Here is a 24,332-nt window from a genome sequence, read left to right as displayed (position 1 = left end):
GCCTCAAAAAGGATTAACCAAAAAAAGTAGCTTACAGGCCTATATAATTCCTGTGACATCACTATTTTTACAAAATAGATTTGAACGATGGCACCTAATTCAGGTAAAACATACAATTATTTTCATCAGCATTAGAAATTCAGAGGGGCACCAAGGAAATGAAAGGAAATTTTAATGAAATTGACAACTGCAGTAGTCCAAACTTACAAACTATTCAGTTCCTCCAAATAACAGCCATTCTTATGAGTTCATAGAGAAATATGTACCTGAACCATGATACCTACACACGTTTGCAGCTGTGAAGAAGCAGTTTCCCTTCTCTGGATTTACCAAGATGGAGAAGATTGATCTTCAATGCTCTTTCCCCCTTGCCCCTATTCCGCCAGCAGACACCCGGGACAATTATGCTTTGGTCTTTTCTGACGGGCTTTGTTTATCATGACCAAAGCCTTTTGAATCGGTTTTTTATCGGCCGGAATACTGATTTGCCTATTTGGTTTGATGTCCTTTCTTGCGCCAATTGAAATCAGCCTATCAAGGAGATGGGACAAATATTAGAGCATGGGCGCTTGATTTAAAATATGAATTTAAGCTGCTCTAGAAAAAAAAAATGACTAAAGGTTGAATAAGGAAAATCACGACATGCTTGTCTAACATAAAGGGTTCAGTCAGAATACATGGCAATCGCTCTATCCCATTCCTCCCTTTATCCCCTCCTCTTCCATTTGATCCTTCTCAATTTTGGACACTGGTAATCTTTTTTTGGGCTTGTGGCTTTTCGGGTTCAACATTATCTCCAAATGACCCTTCTTATTTCACTGTTTCTTTTCATTAAATGCATTAGTACACTAGCTACATTCTTTTCATTTTCGTGTCCTTCAGACTGTAGAACTACACGACCGGTAATACCATTATTTGGTTCTTATACATAGATATTTAGAATGAACATGGTTATGGGAAATGATGGTTAGAATTCCTATAATACATCTGCCAAACATTAGATGGCAAGACAATCTAATGTCTTGAAACCTGAAATTCCAATTGATCATGCATGTTAGGATAATTTCTTTTTCTGTTACTGCGAGTCTAAAACGCTCTTCTAGGGCAGAGTTTCTCAAACTCAGAAATAGTGCACGCCAGATGTATGTCGCAATGCCAACGAAAAGATAAGTAGGTAACATATAGAGATCCATCACCATACCAAGAACAGAACATCTCAAACATGACGCAAAAGAACGTTGAACGAGGAAGGAGGAGGGCAAACCAAGGAAACCGTCGGATCCATGAACAATGGTTTCGTAATTACCTGGGAGATAGAGCGATGGATATTCGGGATCGCGCTCGCTTCCTACAAAATTGACAAAATGGGCGAGACCTTCGCAGAACCTCCCATTTATAAATCAGCAGGGTCGTTGTAGAGCGCGGAAAGCCCAAGTCGTTGTCGAGAACCTAAGTTAGCCGACTTCGCATGCTGAAATGGAAGCTAGGATTCTCTACAGCCCTAGGCATAGGGTTTTCTTACAATAACCAACAAAATATATTGCCACGTAGACAGACGCAGTTCTTACAGTAAAACCTCATTCTTACAATTAACCAAGTACATCAAGTCATCAATCCATGAAATGACACTTGTACTTTAACTAGAAAATTAAAGAAAAAGAAAATAAAAACCAGAACAACCATTATTAATTCCATGCATCTTCCCAAGAAAACAGGGTCGACTTGACTAGTAGCTAGAATTTTTCTTCTTTTTCTTTTATCTCCTTAGTAGTCTGCGATTGGGAGCTGCTCGTGGGTCCCTTGGCCAATGAATATTCCATCATAGACCACGGCAGCAATAGCTGCACCAATAAATGGACCCACCCAGTACACCCAATGGTTAGCCCAGCTCCAGCTCACCACTGCGGGCCCAAAGGAGACTGCTGGGTTCATGGATGCACCATCAAAGGCCCCACCAGCCAAGATATTTGCACCCACAATGAACCCGATAGCGATCGGTGCTATAATCCCAAGGTTTCCCCTCCTGGGGTCCACCGCTGTAGCATACACTGTGTACACCAATCCGAAGGTCATCACTATCTCAAACACCAAAGCGTTCCAGGCGTTCACGTCCGCCGACAAAGAGAAAGCCGACGTTTGCTGCACAGCACAACAACGACATACACATACCGTTTATAACTTCTTAATTCTACTAGAGATCGAGGTCGTGTAATTATTTTTTATGTACAGTTGAGTACGTTGTTCTAAAATATTTACCATTCCACCGGTGGCGAACTTGAGAAGAAGACATGCAACCACTGAGCCTAGCAACTGGGCGATCCAGTATAGGATACCACGTACAATAGTTATGTTACCGCCGAGGATGGCGCCGAAGGTGACGGCGGGGTTGACGTGGCCTCCTGATATGTTGGCGCCGACCGAGACGGCTACGAAAAGAGCGAAGGCGTGAGCCAAAGCGGCGGCGATGAGACCGGAAGGCGTCGTCGAACCATCGTTTGTGAGCTTGCCTGTTGGAAGAAGAAGATTGCAACCGTGTTGAATTGAAATGTAGGTATATTAAGAATAAGCTAAAGAGTACATTTGAGCAGATAGAGAAATAGTGGTATATTATAATTACTGAAAGCCATCCCCGAGCCTTCGCCGGCGAAGACGAAGATGAGCATCGAGCAGAACTCCGCGAGGGCCGCCTTGAGAGCATCGGGCTGGCTCACCTCTCCCGGACCTCCAATTGCAATCCTATTGATCGGCATATCTTTTGTTCTGCTGAATTATGGGGGAAATACTTAATCTATCTCTAGCTAGGACTGGAAGGTGGAAGCTCTTCTTATGCTTCAACGTTTCGTTGGCTTCTTAGCTTCACCTATGGTGGTTATATATATATATATATATATGGACTGAGATAACGGCTCGAGAACCGGGAAGAGCCGGTTTACCCGCAAGTGTTAATCGAAGGGGCCCGTTCAACCGTCCAATGGTCGGTGCCCCCGCGCAGCTCGTGGACGGGCCTCCGGACCGATGGAGTGCTGCCACGTGTACGGAATGATTGGTTGTGGAGCTCGGATCGGTGTTCTTGGCCGTTGTAGTGGATCGTATCGCCGACCAAGTGACGTGGCGCTATTTTTGAACATCTGTCACCGTCGTCGAGTTTAGCTGGAGGATGAATTGGTCGTAGACATAGTGAACTAATTGTTTGTTGAGCTTGGTCGAGCCTGACTTGACTTGGGTTAAAAATAATTTCAAGTTCGGCTCTATGATTAAGTTTGAATTAAAATAATTTTAATTTAAGTTAATTTTGAGTTTATTTAAAATTTAATTCGAGCTCGAATTTAAATGAACAGCTGAATTAACAATTTATATATATATATATATTAAGTCGACTCAAAATTAAGTTTGGCTCAGATTTAATTTTGAGTGTAGCTTTAAGATCAAACTCGGCTCACCCAATTTTCGAGGAGCTTGAACCGGCTAGATTACTTTTACAGCCCTAATTATCTTGGAGCATAATATGGGCTGGGCCAGACTAAAGCTAGTCTGGCCTATAGGTATTCTAGGCCTGGCCCAACTTTTAGGGATTTGGACAGATCCTTCATCCTTGCATTGGATCCACAATTTCTAGCAAGAACCAACTTAAGGTTTAGATGAACCTTAAGAATGGTAAGTAGACAAAAGGCATTAAATGAACACATTAATTAACTTAGTTAAAGACAATCCACCAAACTTGATACATAGACTTCTTCTATAGTTCTATATCCACCGGCGCTTATACGGCGCGAGGGCTCGAGGCACGTGCAGTCTACATTCCTAGGCCTGTGCATGTGCCACCCTCCACGCCTTATCCGCCACGTATACTTACTTTTGTCTCTTCCCCGCCGCACGTGTAAGACTTGACTGGTAGGCTGACACGTGTATTGGAAATACACATGGAGCGTACCTAATCCCCATGTGCATGCCCGCGTAAAGGACAACCGCATCGATCGCCGCTCCGGCCCACCTCATGATTAAGACCTCTCTTACTATTGTTAATTAGTCTTAATCACCATAATAAACTAGCCGAGAGGCGAGAGCGCGAATGTTTTGTTTTCAGAGGTGGGACCGGGTAAATATCACCGTTTTAATTAAATGACGTCCAATAGAATTTTAACCATGGTTCTACAGACTACCAATGGCTAGATTCCTAGGTTCTACTAAAACAATTATTAACGAGGGAGGAAGGGAGGGAGGGAGGTTCTAAAACAATTAATTATGAGGGAGAGGGAGAGGGAGAGGGAGAGGGAGGGCATTGTATACCACCGTCTCCTCGTGCGTAGGGTGCACACGTGGCATCAAAAGAAGCATTGGAATCCAAAGGGCTGTAGCTTTTTGTTGGATCTGAGGTGGGTTGGGCAACATGATTAGGTCGACCGGTAAAGCCGTTGGGGGTTTTTAAGCTTGAGATAAGAACGGGGGTTTTAAAAAGTTAACACTCGGGAAAAAGGGTAAGCAACGGTCACCCCTTTAGTGGACCGGGCCTCCGGGACTCCGCGGGCGAGAAGTCTCCCACGTACTTAAAAGGCCCTGGTGGGCCCCAGACTACATCTCGTAATTTTACATTTTAGTCCCTAAAAGTAGGTGCCTTTAGGCAGGGGTTATCATAGCCAATGCACTAATTTGGTAGGTGCTCTCTCTTTTCAATATATATATACATATATTTTCTTGTTACCAGTTACCACCTATATTTTTATGTTAACAATACTTAAAAGCTTTTTATATCCTTTGGTTCTACACACGCATAGGTTTTATAGGGCCAGTTTGGTCATGACATTTGATGGGCCTATCAAGTTCCAATAAATAAAGCAAGACAATAGGAAATCACTTTTGGGAGGAGCTCAAAGATGGCAAGATCCAATGTACAAGACCCCCCCGGATTTCCATGTCTCACGACCTTTGTCCGTTTCTTCCCCAACTTTATCCCCCACAATTATTTATATATATTTATATATATATTTCTTATAGCCGTCCGTTTCATATTAAACAAAAGCATAGAAGAAAATTTTAACGGGTCTAGACCGGAACCGGCAACTCCGCATCCGCATGGTGGCCTTTCATTAGCAAATTGACGTAGCAAGCGTAGGTCAACTGTGGATTTGGCTTTTAGCTCTTTAGTCTCGTGATCGTCTCACGAAAATTAAAGCCATGACCGAATCCATCACGATCGCTGAGAAAGATAAGGATCTATTAGGAGCCCATCAAGGATCGTAACTCGGCATCAGTTTAAGCATTTGAAAACTCCATTGACGCAGGGGAAGAAGGAAATTACCATAAGAATTTACCCGGAAAAGGAAGTAAAAGCCAAAGGATTGTACCGGTATAAGTAAGTAAGTTTGTATTAGTGGGGCCCAAAAGACGGCGAGGATTCGTGGGTAATATTTTCATATATATGGCAACCTCTTATAGGGGCAAATCTACATTCCTTATATTTCTTATTTCAAAACTAAGAAGACCCAAACTCTTATTTATATGTGTTGCTATAGAAGAAAGCCTTCTTATATAGGAGAGGTGAAGAAAGAGAGCTAGAGATATGGGAATGGAGCCTTTGCCTTGGAGTCTTGGGGACGTTACTGTGGATGCTCTTTGGAGTTATCAAGAGGTCTTTCCTTCTTCTTCTTCTTCTTCTTCTTCTTCTCCTCTCGCTTTACAATTTCTTTGTATTTGGTGAGTTTTTGGGTGCCTCTTTTAGTTCTGTAAATAAGGGGTAGTGCCGCGGGTAAGCGTTGCCGGGACCGGCGACGTAAGGGACGAGATGTCTCGGCGGATGGTCGGACGAGCGAGACGAAGTGGTCGCCCGCCACGTATCTGTATTCGGGGCGGCGCTGCTGGTGTCTGGTGTTGTTATGCATGTAGCTGATCTAGGCGGCTTGAGGGCCAACGGTCAAAGTTTGGCACAGTTCACTGGAACCAAGAAGCCTTGTAATGTCAAAAAAAAAAAGTCTCTCTTCTTCTTTTTTGCCCCCTCTAAATTTTACGTTTTCTTACCATTTAATAGATGTGACTAAGAATGTGCAGAAATATTTGTACTATATATATAAAGAATGCTAAGATGCGTTGAACTGGGCCACTAATACTTGTACTATTTTTAATTTTTCTTGATGTTCTTTTTAAATATTTTTTTGAGTCTTTTTCATACCTTGAGAAGTGTTTGGTCATTGGCGAGTGGGAACTGTTTGACGTACGTGGTTGCGTAAAGATTCTCTGAAATTCTATTGCATTCTGGAGTTGTTATCTACAAAGAAGTTGCTCTAGATCTTTGAGTGGTTTTGCCAATGTTTGTAACTCTCTCTAATCATATCTGATTCTTGTCAAACAGAATGTTGAGGAATTAAAGCATAGACTTCTCTGCACCACTCTGGAACTGGAATCATTGCGAAGCAATACAAAGGAGGAGATGAAGAGGCATGAGGATAGCATCAATCATCTACTCCAACTTGTGAAGATAACCACACAGGAAAGAGATGAAGCAAGAGATCAGCTGCAGATTTTACTCGCATATCTCCAACCTGAGATCCCACCAACGAATCAACAAACAAGGGTCAATTCCAGCGTCACCGAATCTGATAGCTTATCTGGAACTCCCAACCATCAATCTTATACTTCTTCGCCTGTCGAGTCCTTCATCGAAACGGTTACATCTTCAGATATATCAAGCATGAACATGGCTGATTCATCCAAGCCAGTGCACAACACCGCAGTTACTTCTTCGACGGGATTCTTATTGGGCAATGCTAAATATGATCATGCTTCTGCTATAATTGAACGTGTTGCAATGATGAAACCACTGCCGCAGAAGGGGAAGCTTCTGCAAGCTGTTATGGATTCAGGGCCATTGCTCCAGACTGTAATGGTGGCTGGGCCTCTTCCAAGATGGCGTAATCCGCCGCCATCGCAACCATTTCAGATTCCTCCGATGTCGGTTAAAGTCCGCGACTCATTGGTTGTGAATCCAAATCAATTGGGTCAGAGTTCTGCAAATGTTAGCACTGAACCAGGATTGTATATGACAAAGAGAGGAATTGTGTTGCCTTCTGTTAATAGCTACCAGAGCTTGACTGCGAAACGGCAAAAGACTCACTAAGCCACTGGTTCATGATGTGGAGTAGTTGTTCTTCTTTGAGTTGTTAGAAAGATTAGATGTTCTGCTCTTGGTTGATAGACAACTAACTGGATTAGCATATGTAGATTGGAATGTTATGATGTAAATAGGCCAAATTTGTTTTGGCTTTTCAGTTAACTTATGTTACAATTCAACATGAAGTCTGAGAGTTTGTTCTTTTCTTACAGTCCTTCTGTAAACTCTTATCAATTTATCTACATTTAGTTTATAAGAAGGTCTAATCTGTTTCCATTTTGTGTTAATGCATTATGTACTTTGAGTTGGAAAAGATATGGTCAATTACTAGTGGAAAACTTCTTTTTTCCTTTTTTTATTCCTTGTTTCAGATTAAGATGGATCAACAAACTAGTCTCATTGACCTAAGAAACTAAGACATTTAACTTCAGTTAAAACTGTTGCATTTCTTAGAGGAGATCTTATCTGACATGATAAAGATACATAGAATTATAGGAGAAGCATTTCAACATGATTGGTGTTCTTGAACTCAGCAAGAGAATCCATAGATCCTAAATTCTTGTGGCTGACGGATAAAAAGAAGAAACCAAGAGGTTCCAAGTTTCCATTTTTTGTCATCTCATGCATCTAATTTTACCATGTTCATCAAAATTATCACTACTTAATTCCACATTGAGATAACCACTATGTTTGCCAGGTAGCCACCATCAAGTCTTAACCATATCACTTCTGAGAACTTCCTCCTTCCTCTCTAAGAAATCTCTCAGGATTGAAAACAGCATGGAAGCACCTTCATGGCCGCAGCACTTGCCCTTGGATTCCTAATTTTTCTCCTTGCAGTACTGCCTCCAGCTAATAGCACTGACAATTCCGATCAACCTGCGGTAGAGACGCAAAGCGAAGGTCTGGCTTCTTCATTAATTTGCTCATTTCAAGCAATCCAATTCAGGGAGGAGATCAAAGAATCTGATGAATGCCATGAACAGGGTGCAGTATGCTTGGTTGAGTTTCATAATGGAGATTGGCTTAGACTAGTACAAAACTGTGCTCATGTCTTCCACGTCCAATTCATCGACTGTTGGTTTCGCCGTAAGTCAAACTGCCCAGCTTTGCAGAGCAAGTGTTCTGCATCACTTGGAGGAATTGATTTCCTCTACTTCAATGGCGAGAAAGGAGAGAACTCCTCAAGATGTACCACTCTGAGATGAAGTGCAATCCGGCTTTCAGATTGGGTGCCATAAGCGTGCAATTGTTCGAGACTGAAGTAGATTACACTACTAGTGAGGATAAGAAAGATAGAGATTAGTATAGCCTAGATTTTGTATCTTAATATACAGAATGGACGGCTCGGATGGGCTGTGATAGGTAACGTAACATAGTGATGTGGGCCGAGATGAAAGGCCCAAATCCATGCTGAGGTGGACAAATGCTCGTCTATCGAACAAAGGAATCGGATAAATTAGATAAGGCGTCCCTAGTCCCTCCTCCTCCTCCGCAACTCCTCCCTCCATCCCCTGCCCACTCTTATACCCCGCAAAAAAGCACCAACCTTTCCATATTTAGGAAAGAATGGCCACTCTGAGGGGCTCTCCTCCGGGGCAGGGAGCAATCTTCTTGAGTGCTTCTGCCAACGTTTCTTCTTCATCTTCTTCCTATAAGGTTGGGTTTCTTTTTCTTTTCTTTTTGGTTGCCAAATTCTTGATGGCTTGTGGAGTTTTGATCATTTCGCTTATGTTGGTCTTTTGGTATTGTTCTTAGTTGGTGCTGCGAAGCCCTTCTTTCTTTCCTGCGCAATGCTACAAGAGAAGGGTGCCATTCCAAGTCAGAGCGGAGACTTCTCCATCTCACCCGCAAGGTATGTTCAAGGACTCAATCAACCTCATGAAGTATATATATATATATAGCGTAGCGTCTTTACTTATTAAGAGTACTGGCAATAAATTGGCTTGTCGCCAGGTTTGTCAAAGCATTACTCCATATAATGCAATCAGTATCTGTATGAGAAGTATCGTTGTTTAATACACCACATTAGAGTACATTTCTACTGGCTATGTTTGTGCGATGAGAATTTACAAGTTTACAGCTGCTAACTCACATGCACATTTTCGCAAACAGCTGAGACTGTCTCTGTTCCATAATGACATAATTTCTAGGTAGAACTCCTCATGGAAATGTTGCCTTCTTCGTGACCATGACTTATCAGCCTTAAGCTTAATGAAAAATTTGAATTGGGAATAAGTAAAATAAGTGAAGCGGGGTGGGGGTAGCTGTAAATATAATTTATTGAAAATTTTTACGATCTATTACGTGAAGATTCTTATTTTTATTTGGGCGTCATTAGGGGAATAATGTAATGATAGATGCTAGGCGTGGATACTGCATGGATAATAGTCTACCTAAACTGGGAAATTATGCCCCAGTGAAAATTACCATACTTTGTAGATGTAGCTTTTCTCATTTTTTCTTCAATCTTTAACCATTAGTAACTTTTCTTCCATATATTTTGGAAATTTCATTGTACGTGATGACAATCTATGGATGAAGAACTTAGAGATTCTTATTATCTATTTATTGTACTAACTTACTATGTAACTCTTAAGCAAATTAAACATAATAAATATGCACACTCTCTCTCACTAAGAGATATAAAGGCATACATAGGTCATTGGTGTGAGTTGTGTGTATGCATGTGTCTATCAATACCTATCCGTAATGAATTACTTCCTATTTTATTTTTAAGGTTTCTCTTATGGTGTGTTCGTATTTGTTATATCTATATCTAATACTGACATTCCTGTGTACATGATGCATGTGTATGTCAAGGGTGCCATTTATTGTCATAGTTTATTGTATGAGATCGGATAAGGGTGCATAATCTCAGCTTTCCTATATGCCATATTATCCTACTGCATAAATTTATTAATGACATTTATGTATACGTGATACTGAAGACAGTAAACTTTTACTGGCAAGTGATATGCTGAAGTGCAGTGTTGTGATTGGTCATCCTGTTTTTGTTGAAATATGAAGAGGGAAAATATAGCTGGATTAGTATCATTAATTTTGGTTTCATCACATTATTGACGGTTGCTTGCACTGCAGAGAAATCTGGTAGGCGTCAAGTGCTTGTGGCTGGAGCAAGTGGTGCCTATGTATTTCTATCTCATGCTAATCCAGCATCATGTGAGTTTTCCTCGAAGCGTAGCAATTCTAATTAGTAGATCTGTCATCAAGTTACTAGAATGCTGAATTTCTGAGAAGTACCCTGATATGGCTTAGTTGCAGCAGAGGTTAAGAAAGGATTTCAAACCGTCTCAGACCAGAGGGATGGCTATTCATTTCTATACCCATTTGGGTGGCAAGTAAGATTCATCAACCTCTTGAAATAGTAAACCTGTGAAGAGAAAAGCAACCCCTAAGTTATTAACTTTGTATACATTGTTATATTGGTTCACTATGAGTTCTTATAATGTGGATTGACCCCAGGAAGTTACCATTCAAGGCCAAGATAAGGTTTACAAAGATGTTATCGAACCTTTAGAAAGTGTCAGTGTTAACTTGGTCACAACTAGCAAGCAAGACGTCCGGGATCTTGGATCCCCACAACAGGTCTGTTACTTTGTTACTCTTTCTCTCTCTTTATATAAATTTTGGGCAAGGTCATAGAGCCGAAGCTACTATGATGAATATTTGCCCTGTGGATATATAAGCATTATATTAGTATGTTCACAAGTTCATATATTTTAGGTTGCTGAGACTTTAATCAAGAAGGTTCTGGCACCTCCTTCACAAAAAACAAAGTTGATTGAGGCATCAGAGGTACAATTCTTTTGATCTTCTTGTGTTAATTTGCTGAGAATATTAAATACAATTTTCTCACTTTCGAAAAGGGTTATTCCTAGAGTAACTTGAATATTTTCATAACTTAGGTCATCATGTTAATTTACCATTATGTCATTTTCTTTCTTTGGGGGAATTTCTTATCTTCTAAATAAAGGCTTCTGCCAATTTGACCACCAATTGTAAAGAAGATCGATGTGCAATAGAGAATGGTTTCACATAAATAGAAATTCCTCGGATCCTGTTTATCACTGGCAGGCCTTGTGTTTACTGGTTTACAATGTAATGGCATACTTATGAAAGGCCAATACATGTCATTTTTTATAATCTTTGCTTTTGTCAGACTTCAATACTCTCTTGATCATTGAACTTATGCAATATTGTTTTTGGCCCAGCATGATGTTGATGGGAAAGCTTATTACACTTTTGAGTTTATTGCTCAAGCTCCAAACTATACTAGACACGCACTTGGTGCGATATCCATTGGTAATGGTATGTATTTTCTATGATTCTATCTACAATCTTGTAGAACTGCCTTATAATCCTTTAGTGCTACTTACATGCATATTTGGTTTTGAAACAATGAAAGGCTCTCTGGTATTACAATATATGGAACAAATAAATAAGCTTGCTTGATTTTAGACCTGTGGATTATCAACCATACAGAGTTTAGACAAATCTAGAAACTAAAAGCTAACTATTATATAATTGGAAGCAACGATGGCTGTGCCACAGGCACAGACTATGCCGACCACCGGCCGGCACGGTACGGCACGACACGTGCCGCGGCACTTGCCGGCCATACTGTAAGAGGAGAGAGAAAAAAATAGATACTCACCTTTGCCATCGCCGCTTGCTGCTCTTTGATTGTCGTTGCCAACAGCGACGGCGATTAGCTACGGCGACGGTGATCGGCAGCGAGGTCGATGATGAGCGGCGAAACAATTAGAAGGAGTGTTGTGCGCCACCCCTCGTGCCATGTGCCAATACACCACCGGTACGGTCATCCTTGATTGGAAGTTTAAAATAAGGGTTACATAGATAGTGTCATTTCAAATTAAATAAAATCATCAAGGATCATGATCAGTGTCTTGATTACTATAGTTGGCATTTTCATATGCTGTCTTTGGCGACAGAAACATCGATCTTGTTTCTAAAAATAAAATTTAGTAACCTAATAGTGTTCTGCATTTAACTAAAGATGCTGACGGTGGTTGGCGGCTGTTATATTTGGCAGGCAAGTTCTATACATTGACAACAGGAGCCAACGAAAGGAGATGGGAGAAGATGAAGGATAAGCTGCACACAGTCATCGATTCGTTCAAAATCAGTTAAACAAGGTTGTAAGAGATTGCGCCAGCTTTTCGGTGCTATTTTCTTCAGGCTGTTCTTTCATAGATGAAGTATATACTGTTGAGTATCAAGAATTCGCATTACATTGTTGTTTGTTCCAATCTGTGAAGATACTGTCTTCAAGAAAAGGCTTCGGTCTGCGAATTAATTCACTGTTCCTTGCGAATTAATGGAGATCTCAATTGATGAGCCATGTATGGAGACTAATAAGTCTGTCTATGGTTAATGGAGGTCTCACCGGATATCACATTCTAATACTAATAATATTAAGAAATTAATAATAATAATAAGATTTATTTTTAAAAAGAAAAATCGATGTAATAGATTTAGATCTTTTGTCTTTACAAATGGTCGACGCGAATGGTTCGTGAAAGCATGAACAAAGTTGTGGATTTCATTGAAAAGCTACGAGCGTATTCAACTAATAAGGGAGGAGAGAATTCCTCTCGACATCAGTCAACCACCACCAGCTTCTCATACTCCTCGCCGGCGATGGCCGCCTCCATGACGGTCTCCGGGTCGATGACCCCGTCTGCATTCAAGAACAGCTTCACTAGATTCTTCGAGAATCCGCTCACGAGCGCTACCCCCTTCTGCGTCGCCACCACCGGCGTCGACCTCGAGTCCCGCAGATTCCAGAACACGATCTGCGGTACCGACTCCCCGTACCCGCTCGCCGCAAACTTCCGGCATATCGCCTCGTAGTCCGTCTCCCAGTCGTTCGCTGACGCCTCGTCGAACTCCATGTCGCTGAACACGAACACCTTCCGTATCATCTTCTCAGCCGGTAGCTTGCCGGCCACTGCTACCGACAGTATTCGGTCGAATACCGCCTGGAAATTCGTGTTCATCCCCCAGTGCATCGTTTTGACGAAGGACATCTTTGCTGCGATAGAATTCCCTTCGATTAAATGTATCTCAGGCTTCTCGCTGAAGGTGATCACTCTCCCCTTCCATGGCTCCTCGCTCAGCTCCGAGATGAGCATCCCGAGCGCGACGCATACTTCCATCGGGGTTCCCCTCATGCTGCCCGAGACGTCGCAGACGGCGATGCAGTTCGAGAGCTTGCATTTCCCCGACACGTCCGCGATCAACCTCTGCCATTGCAGCTCGGCGACCACGTCGTCTTCGCCGCGGTAAGCGGCTGCTAGGATCTCGTGGGGGAGAAGGGCGCCGGCGGCGATCTTGGCCTTCCCCTTCTTGACCTTCTCAAGGTAGTCGTGAAACCTCTCCTCGTCGTGCTTCGTGAAGAGATTCTTGTACCGCTTCATGGCGACGGAGGCGACGCGGTTGTAAGGGAGAGCATCCCATTGCCGCGCGCTCATGTACACCTCTGGCAACTCGAGCACTTTGCGGAGAGGGACGAGCACTTCTCTCCGGAGGCGATCGCGAACTCGGTAGGCGTAGTGCTCCTCGGCGATGTCGGCGTAATCCGGGTCGGATTCGCGAGGGAAGACGCGGCGGGCGATCGCCTCGCAGAGGAGGGTGTGGCGGTCGAAGGAGGAGTCGAGCGACGGGCACCACTTCGCGGCGAGCCCTATTTTATTGGTGTGGCCGGCGCGAAGTTGCTCAAGGTCGGAGGTGAGAAGACTCGCGAAGAAGTCGGCGACGCGGTCGTAGAGGAACTGGTAGTCCAGATCGGTGGCGTAGCGCTCGACGGCGCTGGCGGCGAGATCGAGACGCTTCTGAGACCTTGAGATCGAGCACTTCTGTTGAAAGATCGGACTGATGGATTCGTCCGTCTCCTTGGACGATTTGGATCCGGATTGGCGGCAAAGAAGCTTAGATCCCGAGGAAGAAGACTTAGATCTGAGATATTTCTCACTCTTTCGGGCATCACCGCCATGGAGGAGACGATAGAGCACCTCGAGGAGATCCTTCATGTAACCGAACTGGGCGAAGGACGAGAGATTGAGGGCTAGGGTCTTCGGATGGTGCTGGTGGAGCCATAGCGCGGAGGAGTAGAAGCCCTCCCGATCGGATTTTCCAGTGCCTCGCACGCCGCGGAGGTGGCAGACGAGCTTGAGAGCGGTGAGGGGGCGGTGGCGCCACGCGGCGTCGAGGAGATCGACGACGGTGGAGGAGGGGGTGTAGGGGACGACCTGGAAGAAGAAGTCAACGCATGGGTTTCCCGATGAGAGGAAGGTCGCAGAGTTGTTCTCGGTGCGGCCTTTCTCGGGAGGAGAAGGGGGAGAGTTGAAGGTGGCGTCCATTACAGAGATAAAAGGGTCGGAGGAGGAGGCGGAAGGAGCGGTGGTGGCCGCTGGAGAGGGGCGGCTGATATCGGGTGGAGCGACGAGGGAGTAGGAAGAAGTCGCCATTTCTCGATGGAGTGGTGATACGAAGAAGAGGAGACGAAGAGACTGGTAGAGAGGTTGACGGGGTTTAATACTTTTACATAGACGAGAAGGATGGGGTTTTACTTGTCTTGAAGCGCAAGTTTCGATGTTGATTGTAAGAATATATATAAACCAGCGATGCGATACACGTCGGACATGGATTTGACTTGGCGGTCACGGTACTTGCGAGGCCCAAATAGAACTTGGATTAGGCCAGGCCCAGCCAAGCCCATCCAATCGAGTCCATTATAGCTATAGGCTTGCCCTTAGAAAATGACCATTTGCCTTTTGGTTTTAATGTGAGGATTGGGATGCCTTCTGGGCCTGTTTGGTTTTGGTTTGTTAAAATAACGGGGGGTTATTCGAGGTAAACTCCTCTCTATTTTGAAAATATCTTACTAAACAAAAGATAAGAAAATTAATTACATAAATATTATTTATTCGGATAATTTTATCTAACTTTTAGTTGGGAAAAGTAAATTGAGATATCTCACCCATTTATCCCAACTATTTAAATTATTATATTACCCCTTCCAAAAAGTGAATTATCAAATTATAATGTGACTGTTATATATATATATATATATAATTTGTGAATTGTGTTATGCTCATTTTTGAATCGGTTGTTATTGTTCAGTGGATAGCTATGTTTCTTTTTTTTTGAATTATAATACTTGAGTACTCTAATCTCTAAGGTATTAGTAATACTATAGAATATTAAGGTGATATTATTATTATTATTATTATTATTAACTTAAAATAAGACTTAATTTAATTATAAAATTATAAACATGAAAAAGTTATAACTAATAACTGTGACTTTGAAAAAGATACAATATGATTATAATAATTTAATTAAGCAAATTTTAGTATATAATAAAAGTATAGTATATTTTATTAAAAAAAATAGGAGTATAATATAATATAAAGTCTATTCGATGAAGCTGGTTGAATGAAACGGAACTTTTAAAAAATAGAAATAAAAAACTCAGAAGCTAAAAAAATAAATACTGAAAAGATAAGGTGTGAAAACGTGAATATCTTTAAACGAGATATGAGAGGGTGTGAAATGTAACTTTCGAGAAAAAAGAATTTATTTCTTTCGCACCCTTCCCGTTTAATTCACGACACCGCTGGCGCCGATCGCCTGCAACGTTTTCCTTCTCCCTTCCCAACATCATAACAGGCAGCCCTACGACGCCGGCCTGCATCCTGCTCCGTTGCCCGCCACGTGTCCCGTCGCCTCCTCCTCCTCGATCCACCCCCCCCCCCCTCTCTCTCTCTCTCTCTCTCTCTCTCTCTCTCTCTCTATCTCTCTCTCTCTCTCCTCTGCTAAATCCTTAAAAAATACCTTATTTTTCCTCTCTTTCTCTCCGATTTCAAACATCTAGGAGTCTAATCTCGTGCTTTCTCGGAGAGGGTAAGCTAGGGTTTGGATGGGCCATGGCCGAACCACCTGTCCTTCCCTTGAAAGAGCGCAAGTTGCTCAGGTTAGCGTTTGCCGTCGTTGGAATCATGAGCACGCTGGTGATCTACGGCGTCTTACAGGTACGATCATCTTCTCAAATCTGAATCGCAGCATTTCATGATTTGTAGGTTCTATGGGGGATCCTTGATCTAGTAAAAGAATCCTTTTGGGGGAAGCAATCGACCGGAAGTTTAATTTGTCCTATTAAAACTATTTTTTTCCGTGCTTATTATATTCATCTGAGAAGGTATGGTAAGCTAAAGGGATGAAGATTACTATGCTAATTGGCCATATTTTGCTCCACTCTAAATCAATTTGGTTAATCCTTTCGGATCGATCTCAAAGTTTTCAAATGTGGATTCGTAGTGTATTATTTGAACTATGTGTGCACTTAATCAGTATGAAAAGAATACATGGGCTTGACTTCCGTCCATACATGATAAAGATTTAGCTGCTGGAGTTCTAATATTTTATTTTTGTTGCCACATCTTTTTTGGATCATATAAAGTACTTACATTCACATCCGAAGTCAATTATATGGCCGGTTTTGGTGTTTTCACTATTAAGATTGTGGTTTTTCCACCTTCTCTTTAAATGTTTAACATGAATACTGTTCTTTCCTATACCGTGATATGCAATTTTGAGTGATGCGCTGAAAGACTATAGCGGTGTATAGGGTGGTCATGGTAGTCCCTACCTCCTAGGTCGGTTAAATCTCTGTTCGCTGAACAGCAAGTTATTTAATTTTTTAGATTCTTACTTTCGTTATCAGCTAACCATAGTATTTCTTTATGATGGGCCTTTCACATCTTCATGCAGGAAAAGATCATGAGAATTCCATATGGCAAGAAGAAGGAATATTTTAAATACTCTTTGTTTCTTGTTTTCTGTAACCGTCTTGCGACATCTGTAGTATCCGGTGGCGTGTTGCTGGTAAATCAGTTAAAATACTGTGTCTGTTTTATGGTTATCTGAAGATAGCTGAACTGTTAATATCTCCATTCCTTTCACAGGCAAGTAAGAGATCCTTGGATCCTGTTGCTCCTATTTACAAATACTGTGCAATATCAATATCTAATATACTGACCACAACATGTCAGTATGAGGTCAGTTTATTTTATCTAGTTGTTAACCTTCAGGTTCTTACATTGGGAGCAAAAAGATAGAAGTTTCTTGTTAGACTGATGCTTATTTTTTCTTCTGAAATCTAGTCTCTGATGGTTCCTATATTGATAATTGCTTCTTGTTTCAGGCACTCAAGTATGTTAGTTTCCCAGTCCAGACACTTGCAAAGTGTGCAAAAATGATTCCTGTCATGGTAATTCATCTTTGTTTTTGGAAAGTCTGCCCATCTTACTAGATTTTAATGCACTCTCTCCATAGTTATATGAATGAAGTAGCAGCTGTCATGTGTCCATGCCCTTGACATGGAATTGTATTCATTCTAGGCAGAATTGTTTTGCTTGTTGGAGTTAAAATTCATCTTTTCGTAAATTATTTTTCATCCCACCTGTTTACCCATTCATGGGAAATTCTGAATCATCTTCTTACTGTTCCTTTCAGGTTTGGGGTACCCTTATAATGCAAAAGAGGTATCATGGAAAAGACTACTTATTTGCTGTGCTTGTGACGGTGGGCTGCTCATTGTTCATCCTATATCCGGTAAATATTATGCTAATTAAGTGCATGCTGAACGCTATCTAATTTCTAGAATGTTTGGTTTAATAGCATAATTTATAAATGGGCAGTATCCAGTCAATTTTCCTTTTGGAAATATTTCTCTTGTGAATAAATTATATACCAAAGGTTTTTGATAGTTTATGGTGAGTGGAAACGTAGGATATTCTAAGTAGCTAGTAGTGATCAAGTGAATTTTTTGAGAAGGAAGTTACTAGTTAATACAAAAAATTATTGCAATAAGCATTTGGCTATTGTAATGGGAAGTTTACCTCTCACAAAGGGGGGAAAGAAACAAAAAAAATGAAGGAAAGGAAAATATAGTTTCCAAAGCTATGAATCTTAGAATTCATGGCTTAATGGATCTCGAGTTTGACTTAGTTGTTCCCCTATCTACTTGCCTTTATTATGACAAGATCCTAAACTTGGTTCAATAACTAAATATCTTTTTTATCTTTTTTGTATTTAACCAAGTTCACTTTTTAAAAAATTAAAACTAAGAAATGAGAGCAACTAATCAAGTTCGAGGTTTAGCCTCAAACTAAACAAGGTCATAAGGATAAGTAGTGGTCTAGCATATGTTATCACCTATGCTAGAAGATCTTCAAACTTTGCCTCTAACACTATCTAAATAGCTTAAGCATTTCATGTTTATAATGAGTAGATGGTGATACTCTAATTGAAATAGGAACTAGGAAGATGAAGTGTCCTTTTATGACCAGTGACTGATATAGATATGAACTCATTCATAATTTATGTACCTGGTCCAAAAAAATTGACCAACTTCTAAGTTTTGGATTATTAGCAATTAGTGGAATCTCAACTCAGGAAAATTTATCTCAAATAGTTTATGCAAAAAGAATGAAATACAAAATTTGAAGAATATATGCGTTACTTTGGTGGTTAGCATTCACCTTGAAGACAGTTACATCAATTTTTTTGTTCTTTCTTGAATGTAGGCATCAGCTGACATCAGTCCATACAATGCAGGGAGAGAAAGCACTATTTTGGGAGTGTTACTTATGCTTGGTTATCTTGGGTATATTTTATTATCTGTAGCTATACTCTTTCATTATTGAGAATATTATATCATGATTTATTTGGCATAATTGGATAAAATGGGGGTACTCCCAGAATGTCACAAGATGAGCAAAATGTTGTATTACAAAATCTGAACTTACAAAAGTTACTTTCTTGTATAGATAAGACTTATTAAGTTGCTTGGTTTTCATTTACTCAATGACCCTGATTCGGAAAGCAATTTGGTCTTTGCATTGTATTCCTGTAAAAACCAGATTATATACCTAGTTACTGTTCAGACAATGAAAAGACTGATTGTGCTTAGGATATTATTCGACCTACCATATTTGTGTTACCAGAGATATTGGCATGACTTTGTTGTACTGTCAGTCTTGGTAGTTTGAGTTTTTCCTTGGGAGAGAGGATTTTGCTGGTTATGCGTTGAGTTTGGTTAGATTTTGTTTGACTTCTCAAGGGCCATAACACCAGGTGTGGTAGTAGTACTAAAAGAAGACCTTTTCGTTTGAAACAATAGAAAGCAGTGTGTCAATATTTTTCAAAGAGTTGTGAAAATGTTGATAAACATGATTGATAAACATGATTGATAGATATATTCTTGGTTCCATCATGTTGAATTTTTGTCATTTGCTGTCATAAATGCATGTATTTATTAATTTTATTCTAGAATTATTAGTGACTGTAGCTGACAAGGTATGGGTAAGCTTCTTTAGGTCTCTTGGATAACTAGGAGCTAGATTTTTTTTAAAAAAAATCTTGCTGATGTTAGCTCATGTCTATATTTGTACATTTTTGTTCATGTTTTTGTATTTTGAACAACTTAACTGGATCTTTAAGTCTTTTCTGCTTACGTTCTTCTAGATTTGATGGTTTCACAAGCACATTCCAAGACAAACTCTTCAAAGGTTATGACATGGAAATACACAACCAAATATTCTACACAACGATATGTTCTTGTCTTCTTAGTTTAAGCGGTAAATGCTAATCCATCTGGTAAAGTTTAATTGTGTTCTTTAGTAGCATTTGAACTGTGACTTATTTTGTCCTGAAATGAAGAGAAGTTATTGAAGACCATTAACATAATTTTTTTTTTTCTAGCAATCCTACTGCTCACATTAAGTTAACATTTTCCTTATGTAGGACTTGTTGTACAAGGTCATCTTCTTTCAGCTGTTGATTTTATGTTTCGCCAGCAAGATTGCTTCTATGATGTCATAATTCTTTCTACTGTAAGTATAACTGAGCTTTCCTTCTTTTTTTCTGTACATAAATGATGAGATTTTCACATGTAGGTAGGTCTCTCAGGCATGCAAACCTCTAATATCAGATTCTTGCTGGTCTTTTATTTTCTCACATAAAAGAAAATTCTTCTATTTTGAATGAAAGAGAAGACACTGGTTCTTTTAGACCCAGTACCATATATTAGATTTGGAATTTCATTGGCACATTATTATTGAAAAACACTAATTTTATGTTGTTAGCGGAAAGAAGACAAAAGTACTTGATTCTTCTGATCCTGGTGTTTTTAATACCGATCTTTGTACTGTGCAGGTAGCTACAACCAGTCAATTCTTCATTTCCTATACCATCCGAACATTTGGAGCTCTTACATTTGCTACCATAATGACAACTAGACAAGTAATTCTCCTATTTCCAACAAATTCACAAGTAACTTATCAATCGCAGGTATTTTAGTTTGTACGAAACGATTAAATTGTTCTTATTGGTGCAGTTGGTGAGCATACTATTGTCGTGTGTTTGGTTTGCACATCCTCTTAGCTGGAAACAGTGGATTGGAGCTGTGAGGATTTCTTCTTCATATTAACTATTTTTCATTTTAACTTTCAATTTGATTTAACAAATATCATCCACATACATCAGGCCGTCGTCTTTGGTGCTTTGTATGCCAAAACCTTCTTGAGATCCAAACCGCAAAAGCCGGTGCCAGGAAGTCTGTTGGATGGCTCGGACGAGCATACAGCAAATAACAGATGATGGGGTCATGAAATTACATAACCTCTTGCATCTCGGAGCAGGGAAAGCCCTTGACAGATGATGCCTGCTATTATTCTTAAACTTCTAACCTACAACCCTCTATCTTAAAGAATAAGGTGAAAGAATGCTAAAGGAGAAAGGCCAGAAGCACTTGCTAACAACAGCTACATGTTGAAGAGTCTGGACGCTAGTTTTTTGAGGCTTTAATTATTTCTTCTTCTTCTTCTTCTTTTCCTTCAAATGCACAACAAGATCGAAGTAGTTAAGATGGTGTATGTTCTATTCTGCAGTTTTTATTTTCACAATTTTCAAACAAAGTTGTCTGTTGGGAATGATAGTTTACAGTTCTTTAATTTTGGGCCAGAAATTGACCTGACTGCCCTAAAGAAGCCTCCATTCTGCTTTAATATTTGCAATTTTAGTGGAAGCAAATAACTATGCCACCTTTACTTTCATGTCAAAACTTATCCAAAGTGGCAAGAATTGCCCAGCAGTAAACCACCATTGGCCATTGCCCTCCAATTATGAGAATGTTTATCTATTTATTTACGTGTGACTTAGTACTTGTAAACTATGGAAATATTTTGGCTATACTTCATAAAGTTTTCGTTCTCTATTTTATTATGATTATAGAGAAATATATTAAACGAAACCAGTCTAAAACTAGAGTGTGTGTATATATATATATATAATCCAAGCCAATTACCCAATTGTTATTGTCATTAGCATGGCCATGTTACCTGGCATGCGTGCAACACGTGAGGTGTGATGCATTAGGTGAGACTTGGGCCGAGATAGAATGCGGCCCATCAGCCTGCCTTATTATATGGGCCGCGTGAAGAAATAACTTGGAATCTCGAGGATCCGCAATGGGCTGGGAATTGTTCACGATATTTAAAGGACAGATGGGCCCATATAACCGTCAAAAAGTCTCTCTTCCCCGCCTCCTCAACAACCAAGTCACCTCAAAGACGAACGGAAGCAAGAAGAGAAGAAGAAGAAGAAGAAGAAGAAGAAGAAGAAGAAGAAGAAGAAGACCTCCTCGAGAAGACTCTTCTCCATCTCTACGAGCTTCATCCCTTCGCTCCACAGCCACCTCGCCATGGAAGACAACCCTTTCTGTGACTCCTCTCTCTACGTTCAAGAAGACCTCCCAGTAGGGAGAGCGACCAAGAAGTACTCCATTCTTGGGAGAGATGATGGTAGCCTCGCTCTTCTCGGCTGCATCGTTGCCGAGGAGAAGGAAGAGGAGAAGGAAACGGAGGAGGAGAAGAAGGAAGAGGAGGAGGAAAAGGTAGAGCCTTTATTCTGGGCATGGCCAACTGTTTTCCCGGAGACGAATATAAATCGAATATTCATCGACCATACCAGAGTAGAGGACTGTTTGATGAACTGGGCCGCCAAATTCGTCTTCTCGCCAAGGGCGACGACCTCGTCAGGCGCCGGGATACCACGTCAGCCTTCACTGGGGGGCCAAACCAACAACACAAGAAGGTGATCAAAGGTAAACTTTTTTCTTGGGAGATTGAAGAGCTTCTAAAAAATTATGCTCATGCTTATTTCTCGATCTTTGAGCAGTGGCTAGCAGAGTCTTTCTTAGTTTACTCGAGATGAAGTCTTGTTAACAGTACGTGAGATTTGGTAACTCTTCAGGGCTGTAACTGTTCAGAATCTTGATTTTAGATTGTCTCCATCTTTCTCGGCGGTTGTCTTCTTGATATGGATCTGATTAGTTTGTTTGTTCTATTCATGTGAAGTGAGTGCTGGAATTTTAATATCTCTTCTTTTTTGGCTCCATGCATGCACGTCGGAAGAATGGCGTATTACATCAACTTGTCTCTGGAAAATTTAATGGCCTTTTAACTTTAATACGAGTATGTTTTGGGTAAGTTCTGGGCGTCGTTTGAGTTGCGGATAAGAGCAACCCTTGATGGAAAATTTTATGGCTTTTTTTTGTGATGCAAACTAAATACTCATCTACTATATGATTCTTATTTCAAATAGATGCTCTGTTTAGATTTCAAACAGTACAACGATGGACGATACCCATCACAACCGACCATAGAAGAAGACTGGTGGCCATTCGTCATCTGAGTAACATTGTGATAGCCTCTGGATTTCAAATAGATGCATTACTTAAGCATCAGTCTGAGTGGAACTTTAGTCCTTTCTCCCACTTCTCCTCTACCCAGAACAAAATTCTGGACCATCCTTTACGAGAACAAATCAAGATGAAAGTTGGAAACTCCCATCTTTTGATCTACAAAGCTGTACATCCAATCAAATTATCCAGTTTGTTGCTCATTAAATGTAGTCATTAAAATCCTTTTACGAGAGGGTGGCCATTTTTCCTGGCATGCGTACAACACGTGAGATCATGCTCTGGATGGGCTTTGGGCCGAGATGGAATGAGGGCCATCAGCCTGCCATGCTATACGCACGACATTTAAAGGACAGATGGATATAACCGTCAAACTCTCTCTCTCTCTCTCTCTCTCTCTCTCCCTCTCTCTCTCTCTCCCGCCTCCCTACCTATTAACTAACCAATTCCAAGACGAACGGGAGCAAGAAAAATGAAGAAGACTCTTCCCCATTTCCTTCGTTCCTCCATGGGCTTCATCCCTTTGCTCCACACCAACCTCGCCATGGAAGACAACCCTCTCTACGACTCCTCCTCCTTTTGCTCTCCCTATGGCTAAGAAGACCTCCCAGTAGCGAGAGCGACCCAGAAGTACTCCATTCTCGGGAGAGATGATGGTGGCCTCGGTCTGCTTCGATTCATCGTTGCCGAATGGCCCGACTCTACTGTCGTGATCTTTAAGGACGCCTCGGAAGGAGGCAATGCGGGAGGTTATCCTTGTTGCGACGATGACGACGACGGTCATGATCACGAAACGGGAAGAGATAGTAGATGGGTTAAACTTGCTAATCTCAACGGCGATAGAACCAGCAATGAAGAGAGCAGCCAGAATTCCGGGACCAAGTCGATGGATACCTCCTCATCAAAAGATGACGCGCAGAGCAGCAAGGACGAGGGAAGCGAGTCGATGGATACCTCCTCCAAAGATGACCAAAGATGACGAGCAGAGAAGCGCGGATGACGGAAGTGATTTGACGGACAGCGCCGCCGACGATGAGCAGAGCATGAAAGACGAAGGAAGCGAGTCGGCTAGCTCCGACGACGGCGGCGGCGGCTGTGACGGCGGGAATGAGTATGTTGGTTATCGCCGGTTCGACCTCATCCGATGGCAAAGGCGATAAGAAGAGGAACAGAGTTTGATAATTTGAGGGGAGAGATGAGGAGATTTGCCCACACTGGTATCAGGTTAGATATCTCAATTGGATTCTAGCACCTTTAAAATTGGAGTATTCTTTCTATGAATTCTTCTTTTTAGATAAAGTGTTAAAGTTCGTAGGGTTATGTGTTTTTAGAGAGAACGTAAGTTCGTAACCCCGTCTTCCATAGTCATCTATCTCTTCAAAGCAAAGCAAATACTTCAATACTCTTTTAAAAATTCTT

General features: G+C 41.1%; 5 protein-coding genes across 6 annotated transcripts; 3 read left to right on the top strand and 2 right to left on the bottom strand.

Annotated features, from left to right (window-relative positions):
• Positions 1-1,561: 1,561 nt before the first annotated feature.
• Positions 1,562-2,852, bottom strand: LOC140764353 (aquaporin TIP1-2). Its single transcript, XM_073102877.1, has 3 exons — positions 2,618-2,852; positions 2,257-2,507; positions 1,562-2,139 (listed from the first exon to the last, which is right to left on the bottom strand). The coding sequence occupies exons 1-3, from the start codon at positions 2,748-2,750 to the stop codon at positions 1,765-1,767; spliced, it is 759 nt and encodes a 252-aa protein (XP_072958978.1). The 5' UTR covers positions 2,751-2,852; the 3' UTR covers positions 1,562-1,764.
• A 2,599-nt stretch (positions 2,853-5,451) lies between these two features.
• LOC140765363 (uncharacterized) lies at positions 5,452-7,411 on the top strand. The gene is made up of 2 exons (XM_073104414.1): positions 5,452-5,626; positions 6,344-7,411. Exons 1-2 carry the CDS (start codon positions 5,558-5,560, stop codon positions 7,106-7,108), a joined length of 834 nt encoding a protein of 277 aa, XP_072960515.1. The 5' UTR covers positions 5,452-5,557; the 3' UTR covers positions 7,109-7,411.
• A 1,166-nt stretch (positions 7,412-8,577) lies between these two features.
• On the top strand, positions 8,578-12,488 carry LOC140765194 (psbP-like protein 1, chloroplastic). Of its 2 annotated transcripts, none has more exons than XM_073104148.1 (8): positions 8,578-8,761; positions 8,861-8,957; positions 10,205-10,285; positions 10,388-10,464; positions 10,589-10,711; positions 10,850-10,921; positions 11,338-11,434; positions 12,180-12,488. In XM_073104148.1, exons 1-8 carry the CDS (start codon positions 8,672-8,674, stop codon positions 12,275-12,277), a joined length of 735 nt encoding a protein of 244 aa, XP_072960249.1. In that variant the 5' UTR covers positions 8,578-8,671; the 3' UTR covers positions 12,278-12,488. The 2 variants fall into 2 exon arrangements, with proteins under 2 accessions (XP_072960249.1, XP_072960248.1); XM_073104147.1 differs by having other exon boundaries at positions 10,382-10,464.
• A 107-nt stretch (positions 12,489-12,595) lies between these two features.
• On the bottom strand, positions 12,596-14,711 carry LOC140765006 (uncharacterized). Its single transcript, XM_073103917.1, has one exon. It carries the CDS (start codon positions 14,614-14,616, stop codon positions 12,748-12,750), a length of 1,869 nt encoding a protein of 622 aa, XP_072960018.1. The 5' UTR covers positions 14,617-14,711; the 3' UTR covers positions 12,596-12,747.
• Positions 14,712-15,731: 1,020 nt separating this feature from the next.
• LOC140765007 (UDP-galactose/UDP-glucose transporter 5-like) lies at positions 15,732-21,204 on the top strand. Its single transcript, XM_073103918.1, has 11 exons — positions 15,732-16,182; positions 16,922-17,035; positions 17,116-17,208; positions 17,355-17,420; positions 17,666-17,764; positions 18,739-18,818; positions 19,679-19,791; positions 19,958-20,046; positions 20,369-20,455; positions 20,550-20,618; positions 20,699-21,204. The coding sequence occupies exons 1-11, from the start codon at positions 16,078-16,080 to the stop codon at positions 20,810-20,812; spliced, it is 1,029 nt and encodes a 342-aa protein (XP_072960019.1). The 5' UTR covers positions 15,732-16,077; the 3' UTR covers positions 20,813-21,204.
• The last annotated feature ends 3,128 nt before the right edge of the window (positions 21,205-24,332 follow it).

The sequence above is a fragment of the Typha angustifolia genome, chromosome 8, assembly GCF_048772165.1.
Source record: "Typha angustifolia cultivar Huaian chromosome 8, ASM4877216v1, whole genome shotgun sequence".
In the NCBI taxonomy this organism is placed as follows: Eukaryota; Viridiplantae; Streptophyta; class Magnoliopsida; order Poales; family Typhaceae; genus Typha; species Typha angustifolia.
This window is presented reverse-complemented; position numbering and strand designations above follow the sequence as displayed.